The sequence below is a fragment of the Orcinus orca genome, chromosome 19, assembly GCF_937001465.1.
Source record: "Orcinus orca chromosome 19, mOrcOrc1.1, whole genome shotgun sequence".
NCBI lineage: Eukaryota > Metazoa > Chordata > Mammalia > Artiodactyla > Delphinidae > Orcinus > Orcinus orca.
The window spans coordinates 198,539-219,597 of NC_064577.1; the positions used below are offsets into that span (position 1 = coordinate 198,539).

At 43.9% G+C, this 21,059-nt stretch overlaps 1 protein-coding gene across 1 annotated transcript; it reads right to left on the bottom strand.

Moving 5' to 3' along the window:
* Positions 1-4,742: 4,742 nt before the first annotated feature.
* Positions 4,743-12,797, bottom strand: LOC101280225 (schlafen family member 5). Its single transcript, XM_049701926.1, is given in 3 exon segments — positions 4,743-5,237; positions 5,239-5,809; positions 12,665-12,797. Coding segments are annotated over 3 exon segments (1,089 nt in total). The 3' UTR covers positions 4,743-4,852.
* Between the last annotated feature and the right edge of the window lie 8,262 nt (positions 12,798-21,059).

Below are 21,059 nucleotides of genomic sequence, written 5' to 3' on the forward strand. Positions count from 1 at the left end.
GTGGCTTCTCTTGTTATGGAGCATGGGCTCTAGGTGCCAGAGCTTCAGTAGCTGTGGCTCGCCGGCGGGCTCTAGAGCGCAGGCTCTGTAGCTGTGGCGCTCAGGCTTAGTTGCTCTGCAGCATGTGGGATGTTCCTAGACCAGGGCTCGAACCTGTGTCCCCTGCATTGGCAGGCGGATTCTTAACCACTGTGCCACCAGGGAAGCCCAACCATTTGAAATTGACTCAGAATTAACATAGATATATAATTAAGAGACTACAACATTAAAATATACGTTTTAACTGTATTCCATATGTTCAAGAAACTAGAAGAAAAATTAAACATGTTAAATAGAAACACGGAAAATATTAAAAGAGAATCCAAATCAAGCTTCTAGAGAAAGACTAGAAGATGAAACTATCTGAGGTGAAAAATATAGTGAATGTGATTAACGACACATTAGACAATGCATGCAGAAGAAAACATTAGTAACTTGAAGACGTAGCAACAGAAACAGCACAGAAAACATATTTTAAGCACAGAACATCAGTGAGGTGTAGAACAAAGTCAAGTGGCCTTATACACACATAACTGGAGTACCTGAGCAGAGTAAGGGGTATAGAAAATACATTGGAAGTCAGTGGGGGAAGCGCTCAAGCAGCTGGGCCCGGGGTTCCCGCTCCCTCTCCCGCACCAGCTCCAGCCCCAGCTCCAGCCCCAGCTCCCGCCCGCCGACGCGGACTTTGACCCCGACGTCGACCCGGACTTTGAGCCAGACGTCGACCCCGACGCCGACCCCAACCTCACGTTAACGCCGACCTCGACGTTGACCCCCGCCCCCCGGAAGCTCCTTCTCCTCACCGCATTCACAGAGCGAGAACCCCGGGCTGCAGGAGGAGAGCTTGCATGGTGAGCTGGGGGAAAAATGGGGGCCCTGGCGAGTGGGGGGCGCCTGCAGGGACGGGGCACCTGCAGGGGGACCCTCGGGAGGCTGGGCTCCGCGGGGTGGGGAAAGGGCGGCGTTCGGCCGGGGCCGTGGCTGGTCTGGCCTCCTCGCGGGCGGCTGGTCGGGTCTCTGCCGGGACTCCCGGTCTCCGGCTTCGGGTGGCCGAGGTGCGGACGGCGTTCAGAGCCCGCGCGGTGTCTCGTCTTCCGAGTGCAGCCCCGTGCTGGTGCGGGTGCCCGTGCCGCTGAGCAAACGCCTAGACTTGCGGATTGAATTTGTGGACTTGGGTTGTAAACCGCTTGCGGCACCGTCCCGAGTGACTGTTGAAAGGACGGGACCTCCCAGGATTACGGGCTCAAGTCAGCGCAAGATGAACAGCTTTAAAAACGCGGCATGGGGGTGCGGCCAGCTTTTCCTTTAAGTTCATGTTCATTTGTCCTGGAGGGTCGTTCCAAAGCAAAGCTCGAAGTCGACTTGCGGGTTGAAATACCAGGACCCCGTGACCGCTGTGCAGCGCTGTCGAGCAGACACTTGTGGGACCCCTGCGCCCGCTGGTCGTCAGTGTCCAGACCCTTGTCCCCTTTCAGAAAGCCGGGCTTGGGTGGCGACCTTGAGACCCACCCCTGGGTCTGGCCTCCGTGGGGCCGCCACCTGGGCCTTGCTCCTTCTGCCCCGTTGAGGAGCTCGAGGGCCCACGAGTTGGAGGAGGGTCCCGTGGTGGTCTGCCTTGGTATTCCCTGAAACAAAAGTTCAGTAGGCAGCAGGAGCACGTTTTGGAGAGGATCGTTGAAAACTCTGAGAGTGAATTTTTAAGTTTAATTAAGATTTTTAAAATCTTTATATTATCTGAATTTGGGGAGCTGCTAATTTATTCTTTAAAACAAGATTTTTACGAGACAAGACTTAGTCAAATACATTGTATAATATGTATTTAAAGCCACAACCACAGTTTAAAAATCCTGTAATCTCCCCTTAAATTTCGACATTGACTATTTTCTTTCAAATAAATTAAGAATCTTCTCGGTTTTTTCTCACAAAAGACCCAAGGAGTGTATTATAAACTGCCTTAAAATCACTCCTATTATCAAATCATTTAGTTTCTAACATTGTATATTTTATTTACTGGTTCAGATTTGTTAGAGTTTTTGTCAGAGTTATGAGTGCCCTGAGCAGGCTCTGTCTGAAGCCACAGTCCTTCTCGGATGGGACTGGAACTTGAACCCAGGATCCCTGTTTTAGGAGGGGATTCAGACCCACTGTCTTTTAATTAAAACCGCTCACTTGGTGTCAGGACTTAAACTGAAGCTCAGGTTCTTTTTTCTCCTTGCAGAAAGAATTCAGCATGAGGCAGAGTGGTAAGCTGAGTTTATTAGCATAGGACACTTGTGGGAGATACAAGCGGGCAGGCAAGGGAGCGCAACCCTGAGAACAAAAGGGGCTGCATTTTTGTAATCAAAGAAAGAGTGGGGAGGGGAGAAGACCACCTTTTTCATATGTGCCCGACGCACAGTGAGGCCAAACAATCCCAAAATGTAGGAGTTTGGAGCAGAGAAAGGTTTATTGCAGGGCCATGCAAGGAGACTGGTGGCTCATGCCTTTAAAACCCTGAACTCCCCGAAAGCTTTCAGCAAAGCCCTTTTATAGGAAAGGTGAGAGAGGGGTGTGGTTAGTTGTTGCAAACTTCTTGGTGTCAGATCCTTTGTTCTTTTAAAATTTGTTTTTATTTATGTTATTTTTGGCTGTGTTGGGTCTTCGTTGCTGCACGCGGACTTTCTCTAGTTGTGGCGAGGGGAGCCTACTCATCGTTTTGTTGCACGGGCTTCTCATCGCGGTGGCTTCTCATTGCGGAGCACGGGCTCTAGGTGCATGGGCTTCAGTAGTTGTGGCACGTGGGCTCTAGAGCACAGGCTCAGTAGTTGTGGCGCACAGGCTTAGTTGTTCCACAGCATGTGGGATCTTCCCAGACCAGGGCTCGAACCCCGTGTCCCCTGCATTGGCAGGTGGATTCTTAACCACTGCGCCACCAGGGAAGCACCAGATCCCTTGTTCTTGAGGTCAGGTCACGGGCAGGTCACAATGTTCCTGTAAACCTCCACCAAAACAAATGTTATTCTCTGTTCTGACAAGAAAGGGCAAGGTCCTAAGGCTCAGCTTTCACCCTCTGAGGCCCAGGCCCTGGCTAAGAGGGAGTCCCTGGGCGGGCCAGTTACCCTGCATGGGAACGTTCGTCCAGCACTTGGTCTGGGTCTTTCCACCAGTGCCCAGGCTCGACCAGTGGGTGGCCATGGAGAGGGCTCTGGAGCTCTGCAGGACACAGCCCTCAGCCTGTCCCCAGGACCCCCAGCTCACCTGCCAGTTCTGAGGCTGGAGGGCCTGGAGGGCCCTGGGGAGAAGGCCACGATCTGCCTCTTACCATACTCTGCCTCCAGGACCTGTGTGACTGACTGTTACATGTGTGGGACCTCTAACCACCATGCTAAGGGTCACACACTAGCAACTTCATGCCTGCCCCGCCCCTGTTACAGGCTTACATCATTAGATCCCCCTTGAACCCTATATGATCTAACCGGGACTGTCATGGCGCTATTCAAATCGTATGTATATTAGCAAAAGTGTGGTAACATATACTAAAATGTGGTAATTCATTCAGGTTTCAGTATAATGTCCCCCTTCACCTAGTTTCTTTCTCCTTTCACCTATTCCTCTCTTGGCTACATGCAGAAATGCTACTCGTCAAGGATCATTAACTCCGTGACTTCATGTAACAAGATTCAAACCCCATGTCTATTGTCTTGTGTTTTAACTGTAAGAACTTGTAGCTTGAGTGTGCCTGGTGCTTGGATGCACCTGGTCTTCCTTCAAGGTAGTGTAGATTGTTGCTAAGTTACTGGATTCTTTTCTTGAGTGCTCATTAGCTTACAGCAGTCTCCCAAACTCCCTTAAAATTCCCTCTTTGTCTTTAATCCTCTGGTGGGATTTCTAAACTATTTAATTATCCTACTCTATCCCTATTTCATTTTCACTGCTGAATAATACTCCATTATGCAAATATACTATAATACATTTATCCATTGTTGTGTCAATAAATAATTTGGTTGTTTTCCTGTTTGGGGCCATTGCAGATAGTGAGTCTATGAGCACTCCTGAGCATATCTCTAAATATATATATATGGATATGTATATATATATATTATAAATATAAGCACTATATATATAGTGCTTTTATTTTTAAAAAAATATGACTAGAAGACGTGAAGGTCAATGAATATAGATTTCTGAGAAGATCCTGAAATGGACTTTGTTTTTCTGGACTCTTCTTGAAGTTACGATTGATTTTCTTTTGTCTGATATTATCTCAGGCTTTCCTTTTCCAAGGTGCATGCATATCACCAACACTACTCTTCAGCCTATCAGTCATGGTTAGCATCACATGTTGGCTTTTGAAAGGAAAAGTGAGAGAAGAGAGGTTTGATTGTGTTTTTGTTCAAAAATGGAAGTGAGGCTATGAGAAAGGGAGAATATTTGATGAGGGAACCATTACAAGAATGCAGAGGCAAGGAAAAGTGACAGTAAATTAAAGAAGACACATAGGTACATGTGAAAAAGGAATTTCCTGTATAAGTAAATGTGAGTTCATAATTAGAAAGGGAAAGAAGAGACTTGAATATGAACACAAGAAAGGATGTGGAAACAGAAATTGCTAGGTCAAACAGCCTTCTGCACCAACCTCTAGTGGGTCTACTAGGCCAGAGCATCTATTTGTTGAATGCAGGATATTCAAGATGGGCAGAGGGAAAGAGGGGCAATGACCCACCAACTGTATCTATAGGAATTAATGTCAGGCATCTGCAACTCTGAGGGTACCTCTCTTTTCCCAGATTCTAAAATAATATCTCCCTTTCCTCCTTCCTCACCTCCTCCCATCTCAGCAAACATTAAAATCATTGATGATTCTATTCCCATTCCTTGTGGCCAGCTCTCTCACACGATTGTCCTTCACCCACCAGGAATTACGCACTTTGGCAAACACTGCACAGCAGAATCGTTCCATGCTGACTGCACAGACATATCCATGGAGGGCCCCCTGCTTGTGTACTGCAACGAATTTTGTGGCATATTTTATCTCACGCCTCTGTGTACAGAAATGATGGACTGGTAACTTCCTAATATAGCGATCAGTAGAAGCCCTCAAGGTGGCAAGATCTGTTTTCTCTTTTTCACATCCAGTGACTTGATGGGTCTCATCATGCAGGCCAAAAAATACTTACCCTACCTCAGTGTTTGCAAATGCAGAAACACACTTGGGTAAAGCATTGTGTCATCTCTGTTGAGAACATCTTAAATTCAACGCGTGTGGACTTAGTAAAGTTGAACTTTTCCTGGTACTGAAGGTGGTAAGTGCTATCAAATAAAGCAGAAGCTGAAGCCTTTATGTTACCTTCATTTTGTACACGAACCTGAAATTTCTGTGGACTTAATGAATTGGAATCATTAATATTTGTAAGAGTCTGAATCCTGCCTTTGGGGAATGCCAGTGCTTCCTGAGAATTCATGACATTAGTACATGTTCTATGTCTGTGGCACAAAGAGGAGCACAGGTAAGCAAATCATATACCAGAGGCCTTTGGCATCCATGATTTCACAAAGATCAAAAAGAGATATCCCTGCTGCATCTCATCTAAATAGCCTTTGAAAGTTGAAGGCAGATACAATCCTACTCCATGACTATCATAATTATAGTCTTTGTTCTCAGTCTCAGCCTTGACCACTCCCCCTCCGGAATTCAGCAGAGCACATATTGCATGCACGATGCTTTCATGCTGTTTCTTCTGCAGTTTAGGGTTCATTCCACTCCTTTGCTCATTCCCAGGGGTGACTTTTCCTGCATTTAAAACATACAAAGTTCATTTCCAAATCAATTTTTTAAAAATAAATTTATGTATTTTTATTTTTGGCCACATGGAGTGTTTGTTGCTGCGCGCAGGCTTTCTCTAGTTGCAGCGAGCAGGGGCTACTCTTTGTTGCAGTATGTGGGCTTCTCATTGAGGTGGCTTCTCTTGTTGCAGAGCATGGGCTCTAGGCACGCGGTCTTCAGTAGTTGTGGCTCACGGGCTCTTGAATGCAGGCTCAGTAGTTGTGGCATGGGCTCAGTAGTTGTGGCTCACGGGCTCTACAGCACAGGCTCAGTAGTTGTGGAACATGGGCTTAGTTGCTCCGTGGCATGTGGGATCTTCCTGGACCAGGGCTTGAACCCATGTTCCTTGAATTGGCAGGCGGATTCCTAACCACTGCACCACCAGGGAAGTCCCTCCAAATCAATCTTGAGACTCATCTTCTCAGCACTTTTCCTGTTCTTACCCTGAAATGTTCTAAAAAACAGGAAGATACACCATTAGAATAGGCCAAGGATAGGGAAGGTGGGAAAATGGACAGTTTGAGGCCATTCTTCTGAAGTTGTTCACTTCATTTATTCCCACAGAGCTTGAGGCCAGATTCATGCAGGGATTAAGTATGCAGGGCAGGTTGAGGAGCTAAGTCTGGTGGAAGCCCACTGCCACCAGAGAAACGGTCAAGAGGTGATTTTTATGCTGTGATTTTGGTAACAGTTTCTGCCAGGTTCTCCTTGGCAATTGAAGAGCTTTCAGGGTGTCTCTAGGGTGTGCTGATGTGTATTGTTTTTCTTGGTGCTTTGTCTTTCCTCTCTCACTGAGACCTGGGCAGTCTCAGATTATTATTATTATTTTTAATAAATTTATTTATTTTATTTATTTATTTTTGGCTTTGTTGGGTCTTCATTGCTGTGCACGGGCTTTCTCTAGTTGTGGCGAGTGGGGGCTACTCTCTGTTGTGGTGTGCAGGCTTCTTATTGTGGTGGCTTCTCGTTGCAGAGCACGGGCTGTAGGCACGCAGGCTTCAGTTGTTGTGGCTCGCAGGCTCAGTAGTTGTGGTGCACGGGCTTAGTTGCTCCGCGGCATGTGGGATCTTCCCGGACCAGGGCTCGAACCTGTGTCCCCTGCATTGGCAGGTGGATTCTTAACCACCGCGCCACCAGGGAAGGCCTCAGATTACTTTATAGCCCAATTTTTGGAAGCAGAAAATCTGATTGAGTTGATAATTTATCCTTATTGTAATGGAACAGATTCTTTAGCTTCCTCTGGTTCGTGCAGTTCCCATCTTGTGAAAAAAAAATGTATATCATATACTTTAATATATTATATGTTTTTGTAATAGAAATTTATTGTATACGTTATATATATGTATTTATATATATATTTTTTTATATATATATATATATAAATTTGTTTGGAACTTACAAATTATTGACTATTTGTTTGGAACAACCAGGCTGTCAGGTTGAGGTGGGTTTCAGCATTTCCTAAATGCAGTCCAGTTGTCCCAGCAAATAGGACTGGAACCATTGGATATCTTCATACAAAAGAAATGAACCTCAACTCATATTTACCCCACTTACAAAAATATACTTAAAATGTGTCATAGACCTAAATGTAAAACCTAAAATCATGTGGAAATAAATGAAGACTGCCCACATGAGAACAAGCAGAGGCTATTTTCTCAGAGCTCACTATATCAAGGGAATTGGCCACCATCACTTATGATGGCAGAAACTCAAGCACAGGCAGAGGAATGTGGAAGCTTTATAGTGAAAAGAGAGAGAGAAGGCTCAGGGATGCTCTGATCTGAGTTTGTGGATCTAGGGAAGCTGGAAGCGGGCTTACTGGAAGTGGGGCATCTCATGTCACTGGTTTGGAGACCCTATTTGGCTTTCTTCGGTTGGTCCTGAGTTGGAGTGGGGGCAGAAGTTAAGGACGCTAGCAGGTGTTGAGCAAGTCCTGACCACTTTTGGCCAGCTGCTGCAGGCGTTGTGGTTAGGCTTCCCAAGCTGGTTGGGAAGTCAGAGTTGTGTCAAGTTGTGAGTCACAACTCAAGGTTGTGAGTCAGAGTTCTGTTTTTATATATGTTCTGGCCAGTGTCCATTAGTATATTCAGTCTCTCAACTTCAGAACTTCTAGAGGAAAACATAGGAGAAAATATTTACCTTGAGTTCAGCAAACATTTCTTAAAGCTGACACTAAATGCACAATACATAAAAGGAAAAAATTGATATATTGGACTTTAAGAACGTTTCCTTAACAGTGAAAGACACTCTTAAGAGAATGAAAATATGAGCCCTTGACCAGAAGAAACTATTTGTAGATGATTATATGATTAAGAACTTGTATCTAGATTATATATAGAACTCTTGAAAGGCAATAATAAGAAAACAAACAACCCAATTTAAAAATGGGTAAAAGAGGGAATTCCCTGGCTGCCCAGTGGTTAGGGCTTCAAGCTTCCACTGCAGGGGGCATGGGTTCAATCCCTGGTTGGAGAACTAAGATCCCACAAACTGTGCAGTGTGGCCAAAAAATAAATAAATAAATAAATATCATTTAAAAAAAAACTACAGTAAGATAGCACCATTAGTCATTAGGGAAATACCAATTAAAACTGCACACCTGGGACTTCCCTGGCGGTCCAGTGGTTGGGACTTTGCCTTCCAGTGTGGGGCGGTGCGGGTTCGATCCCTGGTCAGGTGGCTGAGATCCTTCATGCCTCGTGGCCAAAAAAAAACCCAAACCAAAACATAGAGCAGAAACGATGTTGTAACAAATTCAATAAAATCTTTAAAAAAGATGGTCCACATCAAAAAAATCTTTAAAAACAAAACAAAACTACACACCTATTAGAATGGGGAAAATTATTAACCATACCGGGTGTCTGCAAGGATATGGAGGAAAGGGAACTCTCATACACTCCTGGTAGGAACATAAAGTACAACCATTTTTGGAAAGAGTTTGGTATTTTTATACATTTACTGTATGACCCAGTCATTCCACTCCTAAGTATTTACCCAAGAGAAATGAAAACATATCCGTACAAAGACTTGTACATGAATGTTCATAACACTTTTATTTGTAAAAGTCATAAACTGGAAACAACCCAAATGCCCATCAACAGAAACAAATTTATCCATACAATGAAATACAATACAGAAATAAAAAATGAAAGAACTATTGGTACCCACAACATGAATAAACCTCAGAATAATTATTCTGAGTGAAAGAAGCCAAACTAAAAAAGAGTGCATATTTGATTCCATTTGTATAAAAGTCTAGAAAATGCAAACTATTCTATAGCGACAGGAAGCCAATCAATTGTTTCTTAGGGATGGTGGCAGGGTATGGAGAAGTGGGAGGGAGAGATTGCAAAAAAGCATTTTGGGGAATGGTATATATGTTCACTACCTTGATTGCAGTGATATGTTCACATGTCAAAATTTATGAAATTGTACACTTTATGTGCAGTTTATTATTTGTCAAAAATACCCAAATAACTCTATTAAAAACTACATATGTGAATGTGAAAACATAAGTAAAAATATTTTATTATACAGTAAGTCCCCTACACACGAACGAGTTCCATTCTGAGAGCACGTTCGTAAGTCCAGTTTGTTCGTAAGTCCAACAAAGTTAGCCGAGGTACCCAACTAACACAATTGGCTATATCGTACTGTACTGTAATAGATTTAAATACTTTTCACACAAATGATACATAAAAAACAAACACAAAAAATAAAACATTTTTAATCTTACAGTATAGTACCTTAAAAAGTACAGTAGTACCAGCTACATCACCACTGCTTTTACACTTACTTCCGGACATCCTGGGCTTGAAATAAAGATACTATACTACTGTGTTCTATACAGTACTATACAGTAAAGTACACAAAAGCACAACCACTTGTAGAGGATGCAGCATGTGACAGTGTACGACAGACACATGAACTAACGTGATTGGACATGTGAATGCACATTCGCATCTTTGAAAGTTCAAAACTTGAAGGTTCATATGTAGGGGACTTACTATAATTAGCTCAAAAATCAGTAGGATATTTAAGTGCCTGCTATTGTTAAGTTTTTTTCCATAGAAACTAAATCTATGATAAGATTAGTGGTATAGAGTCTGAAATTCTACATACTCCAGGTGGAGACCTTTGCCGCCATATTCATTTGATAATAATCACCACCCCACCCTGTCCTTTGTTTTACATATTGTAAATTTACACTTCTCAGGCCTGCCAAGTCCTTTCTCAGTGGAAATCTAGTGCTTGGTGTGGAAAACAGCAGGCCTTCCTAACTACTACTGAAAATTACCTCAACAAAATAAGAGAAAATGCTGTCTCCTCCCTTATAGGTGCATTAAAACAGAAAGTATTGCATTTCATAAAATTGCCCTTGTAGGGGCTTCCCTGGTGGCACAGTGGTTGAGAATCTGCCTGCCAGTGCAGGGGACGCGGGTTCAAGCCCTGGTCTGAGAAGATCCCACATGCTGAGGAGCAACTTAACCTGTGTGCAACAACTACTGAGCCTGTGCTCTAGAGCCTGCGAGCCACAACTACCGAAGCCTGTGTGTCTAGAGCCCATGCTCCACAACAAGAGAAGACACCACAATGAGAAGCCCACACACTGCAACGAAAAGCAGCCCCCGCTCGCTGCAACTAGAGAAAGCCCGTGCATAGCAACAAAGACCCAACGCAGCCAAAAATAAATAAAACATTAAAAAAAATATTGCCCTTGTAGATTTTTTTTCTAGCAAAGGAGTCTTCCAAGACACCTGTTCTTTAGAGACTGTTACTCTGGCCTGTGAACCTGTGTGTTAGCCATGAAAGATACTGTAACTATGAACCATTGTTTACTTAATGTTCTGTTGTCATGACAATACTGAAATTGATTTGTTTTCTGATAGGCATAAACACCTGTGAAATTTCATAATCAGGGCACAAGCGGATCATCTTATTTCACTCTTTGTCCACTTGCAAGAAGGTCCTAAAATTTGTGATTGCTCATTTTCTTATTTAAGCAAAAGACTTGAAGAGTCTTGTGACATTTAAATGAACATTTCTGTCACAGGAAGCTGTCAGGCTTAGTGGCTTATCTTCCCTCCTTCTCTGGCCAAAAGAACTCTCATCCCCACCCCTGACAGACTGAAATGGAATCAGTTTCTGTTTCCCCATCAAGGTAGGCATAGCCTCACCACCTTCCAATAGAGGACGGCCAGGCAAACGTTATCCACAGCCACCATCCCCTCCTGGAGGCTCTGCCCTTTGGAGATCCACCATGGGTCTGGGAACTGGGAGGAGCCAACGCAGAAGTCCCACTGTCAGGCATCCCCTCCCTACTGCACTAGTCCTTAAGAATTTCCTTATGACAGTCACGTGCAGAAGGGGAACGGAATCACCACAGCCTAGCCTCTGCAGACACAGCACACCAGAGCTCTAGTTAGCCACTTGATGGGGGATACAGGGCTTTGTGGTCTACCCTGGGAGCCCACCCACCCTGCCCCATGCTGTTAACGGTTTGAGGACTGACATTCCAAGCCAGGGGCTTACAGGCAGTTTGCAGAACACAACCTTTTGTAATTAACTGGACACTGACTTATTTGCCCCAGGCCCACCATCTCACTGCCTTCATCTTTAGGAGCCTCGGTGTCTGGTTTAGTTGCTTCCTCTAAAGTTCTTCGTGCTTCTGAACCATGGGGAAATTTTACTAGACATGGTTTGGTAAGATTTAGGCCCTGATACTGTGCACCTCATCCTCATCCTCTCCCCGGCTCTCCTGGAGTTCCAAGCGTCCCAGCTGCCAGATCCTCCACTGTCCGCCTATTGTTGGAAGTTGCTCCTGAGAACCAACAAACCAGATCTCCCAGGGCAGTGCCACAGCCTGGTCGGGGAACCAGGTGAGGACCTGGGGAGGGAAAGAAGCCAAGCTTCTCAGGACCTGCGCAGAGGAGTGCGGGGGACTCATTACCTGCCAAGTGTCCCCTCTGCAGCATGCTCCTCCTGATTCCAAAGCAAAGGTTTTGATCCCTCTGGGTGAGGGCCTTGTATCAGTTACACTCGGTAACCCCTCACGGGAGTGGAGGTGACAGGGAGGACCGCACTGGAGGCAGAGCGACAGCCCAGCAGTATCGCCTCTGTGGACCGGGAAGCCCACTCCTGCAAGGACAACAGCCCTGGTTACCTTTGGTGTATATGGGTGCAACGTTTTGTTTTGGGGAGGGGGGGCTTCTTTGTTGCTTTTCTGTGTTTTCTGATTAATTTTTTTGAGATTTGCAGTTCTCTACCCCACCCAGGTGGGCGGGGGTAGAGGGGATCCCAATGCAAGCCCACATCCCCCAGCCCTCCCCGGCCCCACTCCAGCCCTTCCTGGGACTACCCAGGCTCAGTGCACTCTGCAGCTGTCTCCCCCGCAAGGCCTCTGTGCCCCTAGACTCCGGCTTGAATTGCCTTCCTGGGTCCTGCGCTGTGCTGAGCGCGATGCGGTAAATGAAGCTTTTGCCTTCGTTCCATCTCCACCCCATAACTGGAGAAAGTTGATTCTGCCTCTTTTCTTTTAAGGTACTTGAATTTGTAAAAGGGTGATGACTGTTGCTAAGGACTCCAAAGGAGACCGGCCGAGAGTGTCGTCACTTGGGAGAACTCCGCCAGGCTCACACGATGGAATTTCAGTGAAAGAAAAGAGAAACTGTCCTTTTGATTCATCTGTCCACTGCAGACCTCATCACACCCAAGTCTTGTGCAGAACCATCAGTTTTCAGTTCACCCAGCCTGATTCTATCACCAAACGTGTTCTGGGCGCTCGCAAAGGGTCTGGCTCCACGCTCGCTCAGACTCCACCTGTGACTCTCCGGACTTGGACGAGCTGGAGGCGCACCACTGCTCCGCGGTGACCTTGCGGAGAGCCAGAGGGGCGGCCCAGCGTGGCGAAGGAGGTGAGGAACTGGCTGCCTGGGCACTGATTGGAGGCCATGGTCCCGGGGGTGTAAGTACCCTTGGGGACCCTTGGAGCATTTTGTCGGGTCCCTCCCTGAGGCACCCTCCTGTCTTCCTCCGACCTCTTAAAAGTCTTTTATTTATTTACAAAGCAAAATCAGCAGTTAAAATTCTTTTAAATAGATGTTTCTCCATCTCATCACTTCCAGCTCACATGGACCACTGGAGCCTTCCCAGCAAACACTCTCTCTCCCACCTTCTCCCCAAGAACTCGAGGTCTGAGTGAACTGGGCTGAAGAAACTGAGGCTGCCTATGGAGCCTGGGGCAGACAGGGATTTAGCCGCTGCAGTCTGGCCCAGGGACTCTCACTTTACTAGTTTACTTCTCAAGACCTGGTCAAGGATCAGGTCCAACCAGACCCTTTGGGGATGGGGTGTATCCGAAGCTTTGAGCTAATGGGAAAGGGGCTTGAAAAAGGTCATCTTAGGACTACAAACGTCTCTGGTGGGTCTAACTCGCTGCCCAAGCACATTCAAATCACTGCCCAGAACGGACAAGGCCCCGCTGAGCAAGGGATTCTGCCGAGCTGGGGCCGCCCAGGGGAACAATGGGGATGCTGGCCAGTTACTGGAAAATCATAGTGGAGGGAAACGTCTGGACATCACCTGTGGTCATCTCTGGGGACTGGGGTTAGGGGATGGTTCTTTAATTTTTAAAAGCATTGTTAAATAGCTAAGGTATATGAAAGTACAAAAATAATAATACATTCAACACCTATGTATTCACTAACCAGCTTAAATGACAAATTATTAGCAGAACCTGTGTGTATCCTGCACTGGTTTCCTTCCCTCATCCAGCCTGTCCCCTACTCACCTGATAACCAGTATAATTTTCTGAATTTTAAGTTAGTATCCCATGTAGTTCTTTATACTTTTATTACAGGTATATATGTCACTCATTGATGCATGGCTTTTTTTACATTTATATACACTTAAACCATATGTAAATAGCATCATATGTAAATTGTGTGTATTCTGCAGAACTTGCTCCAACTCCTTTAAAACATTTTGTTTTAAAGATTATCTTTGTCTCTAGATCATGCCGTGAGCTGCTGTGTGAACAGGGTCCTTCCTGCTTACTATTCTTTTCATCCCCGTTGGTCCCCAAATTATCCAGGTCTCTTCAACTTTTCCTACAAAAGACCTCAGCTCCCACCACTTTGGGGTCATAATTGCCCCCCACTACATGTTCATTTCTGATTCCAGCCCCTCTCTCCCCTGCCCCCCTCCTGGTTTCAAGCTTCTGGAGGGTCAGGAGAAAGGGAGTGTTGGCCTTTCCAGTTGTTTGTATGTTTGTCTGTTTGGGATGAGGGGGAAGTGAATACAGAACATGATTAATTCTTAGTATTTTTCTCAAGATTAAAAGTGAAACTCTTCACTAGACTACAAAGACATTTTCAACTCCCCCCTCCCTTTTTTCACTCATTAAATTTTTTCTTAATTAAAAAAAAAAAAGTGAAACTCTTGTATTTGCTCTGGCCAAGAATAGGAAATGCCAAGAGCCACTACTGGTCACTCACACACACGCATGCATGCGTGCGGTTAATGCAACATTTACATTTTTTTCCTTCAACAAGCTAAGAAAGGAGCAAGCTAATGAGAAGGGAGGTGGGTTAAAGGGACATATGACCTCATAAGTTAGTTTGGGCAGTCTCTCAGAGAAAGACAATCACTATATTAAAGAGAATCACTGCGTAGGCCAGCCATGTGTCGGTGACCTCTGCCAGCATAGGAGGTTGAAGTCACAGTATGGTTGGAGGCTGCATGCCATGGCATGTATGTCTTGGTTCATAGATACCCGATTCAGCGTTCTCCATGAGAGACACACGGAGATTGATGCTGGGGCCCCATGCTCAGTCACATTGTGGCTGGTAAGACTTTTATGTTGAAATTCTTACTAGGGGACTGAGGGTTATTGCAGCCACAAGTGTTAGCATAGAGCCCTATCAGTGCCTCCACAGTCTTTCTTTCAAATCCAAGCAACTTGTCTATAACATTCACTTTTCAGGCAAAGACATATTTTTCAATTTTCTTTTTTTACTTTTCTCCATAACAAATTTTAAAAGTAAATTTTCTATACACATGGTTACAATATTTTGAGCAGTATTTGCCATTTTACAAAGTGGGGTGAAACTTCACCAAAACAAAATTTACTTGGAGGAGGGATGAGGCATCCCTTACAAATGTTTATACAAATCACACATCAGAGAGGTTGTTGGAGGGAATATCGGTTTTCTGGCCCTCCCAGCACCCGCATAGAGATCCAAGAGTATCCTGATGTTTTTCCTGTCCCAGTGGGTGATTATCCTTTTCCTGAAGGAGCCCAGCTGATATGAGCCCAATGCTCCATTTGCTTTTACATGTGTAGGGAAGGGAAAGTGTGACTCAGAATTTTCTCACCACACCCTCCCTCAGATCTTTAGCTCACTGAGAATGAGTGTGATAAGCACAATAATGGCCTCTTAAAGATGTCCACATCCCAATCCCCAGAACGTGTGAAGAGGTTATGTTATGTGGCAAGGGCATTAAGATTACAGGGGGAATTAAGGTTGCTAATTACTTGACCTTAAAATGATAAGATTATCCTGAATTATCTAGGTGGGCTCACAGTAATCACAAGGTCCTTTAAATAGAGAAGGAGGAGACAGAAGAGTGAGTGTCAGAGTGATGCACCCTGAGGAAGACTTGACCAGCCATTGCTAGCTTTGAAGACGGAAAGGGTCATGAGCCAGGGAATGCTGGCAGCCTAGAGTCTGGAAGAGCCAGAAACAAAATCTCCCCTAAAGCCTCCAGAAAGGAATGCGGTCCTGCTAACATTTTTAAAACATAAATTTATTTTTGGCTGTGTTGGGTCTTCGTTGTTGCGTGCAGTCTTTCTCTAGTTGTGGTGAGTGGGGGCTACTCTTCGTTGTGGTGCATGGGCTTCTCGGTGAGGTGGCTTCTCATTTCGGAGCACGGGCTCTAGGCGCGCGGGCTTCAGCAGTTGTGGTGCATGTGCCTAGTTGCTCTGCAGCATGTGGGATCTTGCCAGACTAGTGATCAAACCCGTGTCCCCTGCATTGGCAGGCAGATTCTTAACTACTGCGCCACCAGGGAAGCCCCTGCTGACATCTTGATTGTAGCGCAGTGAGACCCATTTTGGACTCTGATCCCCGGAACTGTATGGTAATAAAGTTGCATTGCTTTAAGCCACAAAATTTGTGATAATTTGATACAGCAGCCATAGAAAACTAAAACTGTGATTAGATTACAGTACAATAGTCATTAACTCACATGTTCCCCCATTCAGCAAAGAATCATGAAGATTCCACAATAACTTGAGAGAAATAGGACATTTAAGAACAGTTCTCATGATGTAGTCTCAGGAACCAAGACCCTTTCTGAGGGGCCACTAGGTCAAAACTAATTTCATTGTAATACCAAGACATTATTTACCTCTTCAGTCTCATTTTTTCACAAATGTACAATGGAGTTTTCCAGAGGCTTTATGATATGTGATATTGCAACAGACTGAATGCAGAAGCAGATATGAGATCTAGCTGTCTTCTCTTAAGCCAGATATCAGAGCTTTTCAGAATTATGAAAGAATGTCTCTGTTCTCACTATGATTTTTGTTTGCAAAATATCATAACTTTTCATTAAAGCATGGCATTAATGTCATTTTTGATAGTATCTTAATAAGATGCTGTCATTTCCCCCACCTCCCAGTCCCTGGTAACCACTGTTCTACTCTCTTGTTTTATGAGTTTAGCCTTTTAGATTCCATATTTAAGTGATACCTTGAAGTATTTGTCTTCCTCTGCCTGACTTACTTCATTAGCATAATGCCCTGAAGTTTCATCCATGTTGTTGCAAATGGTAGGATGCCTCAAGGGCATATTTTAAGTGGAGCTTTAGAAACCAAAGGGACGTAGTCTATTTCCTGTCTCAGTGAGGATACAGTGGGGTCATGTCTATTTCCTTTTTATGATTCAGAGGGCAGCCTGAAACTACAGGAAAAGTGAGATCAGGAAAGTGAGTCACAGTGAGCTTAAGTGACCTACCCAAGTTGTGACGGGAGCGTTCACATCCCATTTGAAAGCGAAAGTCCAGTAAACATTTGATAGGCATAACCTTGACCCTCTCATCCATCTTGGCTCTATCACAGATACAACTATCCATCGGTCTCAAGTGTCCCATCTCTTCAGGGTAAGAGTTTTTGAAGGTGATCTCCATTTATATCTCTGAAGAATGAAACTGCATTTTAGCAAGAATGGAGATAATACCATACAAACATACCTTATTGGGTTGTGGTGAGAATTCAGTGAGTTCAGGAAGTGAAGAGCTCAGAACATAGGAAGTGCTTCATAAATGTTAGCTATTCTTATCCATTAGAAGGCAACCTCGAGAGCAACAGCCAGCTCTACCCACCATCAGTCCCACCCATCAGGAAACTTGCACAAGCCTCTTAGATAGCCTTATCCACCAGAAGGCAGACAGCAGAAGCAAGAAGAACTACAGTCCTGCAGCCCGTGGAACAAAATCCACATTCACAGAAAGACAAGATGAAAAGGCAGAGGGCTATGTTCCAGATGAAGAAACAAGATAAAACCCCAGAAAAACAACTAAATGAAGTGGATATAGGCAACCTTCCAGAAAAAGAATTCAGAATAATGATAGTGAAGATGATCCAGGACCTCAGAAAAAGAATGGAGGCAAAGGTCGAGAAGATGCAAGAAATGTTTAACAAAGACCTAGAAGAATTAAAGAACAAACAAACAGATGAACAATACAGTAACTGAAATGAAAACTACACTAGAAGGAATCAATAGCAGAATAACTGAGGCAGAAGAACGGATAAGTGACCTGGAAGACAAAATGGTGGAATTCACTGCTGCGGAACAGACTAAAGAAAAAAGAATGAAAAGAAATGAAGACAGCCTAAGAGACCTCTGGGAAAACATTAAACGCAACAACATTCGCATTATAGGGGTCCCAGAAGGAGAAAGGACCTGAGAAAATATTTGAAGAGATTATAGTCGAAAACTTCCCTAACATGGGAAAGGAAATAGCCACCCAAGTCCAGGAAGCACAGCGAGTCCCATACAGGATAAACCCAAGGAGAAACACGCTGAGACACATCGTAATCAAACTGGCAAAAATTAAAGACAATAATTGTTGAAAGCAGCAAGGGAAAAATGACAAATAACATACAAGGGAACATATAAGGTTAACAGCTGATTTCTCAGCAGAAACTCTACAAGCCAGAGGGGAGTGGCATGATATACTTAAAGTGATGAAAGGGAAGAACCTACAACCAAGATTACTCTACCTGGCAAGGATCTCATTCAGATTCGATGGAGAAATCAAAAGCTTTACAGACAAGCAAAAGCTAAGAGAATTCAGCACTGCCAAACCAGCTCTACAACAAATGCTAAAGGAATTTCTCTAAGTGGGAAACACAAGAGAAGAAAAGGACCTACAAAAACAAACCCAAAACAATTAAGAAAATGGTCATAGGAACATACATATCGATAATTACCTTAAACGTGAATGGATTAAATGCTCCAACCAAAAGACACAGGCTTGCTGAATGGATACAAAAACAAGACCAATATATATGCTGTCTACAGGAGACCCACTTCAGACCTAGGGGACACATACAGACTGAAAGTGAGGAGATGGAAAAAGATATTCCATGCAAATGGAAATCAGAAGAAAGCTGGAGTAGCAATACTCATATCAGATAAAATAGACTTTAAAATAAAAGAATGTTGGGCTTCCCTGGTGGTGCAGAGGTTGAGAGTCCGCCTGCTGATGCAGGGGACAGGGGTTCGTGCCCCGGTCCAGGAAGATCCCACATGCCGTGGAGTGGCTGGGCCCGTGAGCCACGGCCGCTGAGCCTGCGTGTCCGGAGCCTGTGCTCCGCAATGGGAGAGGCCACAACAGTGAGAGGCCCGCGTACAGCAAAAAATATATATAAATAAAATAAAATAAAGAATGTTACAAGAGACAAGGAAGGACACTACATAATGATTAAGGGATCAATCCAAGAAGAAGATATAACAATTATAAATATATATGCACCCAACATAGGAGCACCTGAATACATAAGGCAACTGCTAACAGCTATAAAAGATGAAATCAACAGTAACAGAGTAATAGTGAGGGACTTCTAACACCTCACTTACACCCATGGACAGATCATCCAAACAGAAAATTAATAAGGAAACACACGCTTTAAATGACACAATAGACCAGATAGATTTAATTGATATTTATGGGACATGCCATCCAAAAACAGCAGATTACACTTTTCTTCTCAAGTGCGCACAGAACATTCTCCAGGATAGATCACATCTTGGGTCACAAATCAAGCCTCAATAAAGTTAAGAAAATCGAAATCATATCAGGCATCTTTTCTGACCACAACGCTATGAGATTAGAAATGAATTACAGGGGAAAAAACGTAAAAAACACAAACACATGGAGGTTAAACAATACGTTACTAAATAACCAGGAGATCACTGAGGAATTCAAAGAGGAAATCAAAAAATACCTAGAGACAAATGACAATGAAAACACCACGATCCAAAACCTATGAGATGCAGCAAAAGCGGTTCTAAGAGGGAAGTTTATAGCTGTAAAAGCCTACCTCAAGAAACAAGAAAAATCTCAGTCTAACCTTACAGCTAAAGGAACTAGAGAAAGAACAACAAACAAAACCCAAAGTTAGCAGAAGGAAAGAAACCATAAAGATCAGAGCAGAAATAAATGAAATAGAAACAAAGAAAACAGTAGCAAAGATCAATAAAACTAAAAGCTGGTTCTTTGAGAAGATAAACAAAATTGATAAACCATTAGCCAGACTCATCAAGAAAAAGTGGGAGAGGACTCAAATCAATAAAATTAGAAATGAAAAAGGAGAAGTTACAACAGACACCACAGAAATACAAAGCATCCTAAGAGACTACTACAAGCAACTCTATGCCAATAAAATGGACAACCTGGAAGAAATGGACAAATTCTTAGAAGGGTATAACCTTCCAAGACTGAACCAGGAAGAAATAGAAAATATGAACAGACCAGTCACAAGGAATGAAATTGAAACTGTGATTAAAAGTCTTCCAACAGGGCTTCCCTGGTGGCGCAGTGGTTGGGAGTCTGCCTGCCGATGTGGGGGACGCGGGTTCGTGCCCCGGTCCGGGAGGATCCCACATGCCGCGGAGCGGCTGGGCCCGTGAGCCATGGCCGCTGGGCCTGCGCGTCCGGAGCCTGTGCTCCTCAACGGGAGAGGCCGCGGCAGTGAGAGGCCCGCGTACCACAAAAAAAAAAAAAGTCTTCCAACAAACAGAAGTCCAGGACCAGATGGCTTCACAGGTGAATTCTATCAAACATTTAGAGAAGAGCTAACACCCATCCTTCTCAAAATCTTCCAAAAAATTGTGGAGGAGGGAACACTCCCAAACTCATTCTATGAGGCCACCATCACCCTGATACCAAAACCAGACAAAGATACTACAAAAAAAGAAAATTACAGACCAGTATAACTGATGAATATAGATGCAAAAATCCACAACAAAATACTAGCAGACAGACTCCAACAACACATTAAAAGGATCATACACCATGATCAAGTGGGATTTATCCCAGGGATACAAGAATTCTTCAATATACGCAAATCAATCAATGTGATACACCATATTAACAATTTGAAGAATAAAAACAATATGATCATCTCAATAGATGCAGAAAAAGCTCTTGACAAAATTCAACACCCATTTATGATAACCCTCCAGAAAGTGGGCATAGAGGGAACCTACCTCAACATAATAAAGGCCATATATGACAAACCCACAGCAAACATCATTCTCAATGGTGAAAAACTGAAAGCATTTCCTCTAAAATCAGGAACAAGACAAGGATATCCACTCTCACCACTATTATTCAACATAGTTTTGGAAGTCCTAGCCATGGCAATCAGAGAAGAAAGAAATAAAAGGAATACAAATCGGAAAAGAAGTAAAACTGTCACTGTCTGCAGATGACATGATACTATACATAGAGAATCCTAAAGATGCTACCAGAAAACTACTAGAGCTAATCAATGAATTTTGGTAAAGTTGCAGGATACGAAATTAATGCACAGAAACCTCTTGCATTCCTATATACTAATGATGAAAAATCTGAAAGAAATATTAAGGAAACACTCCCATTTACCATTGCAACAAAAAGAATAAAATACCTAGGAATAAACCTA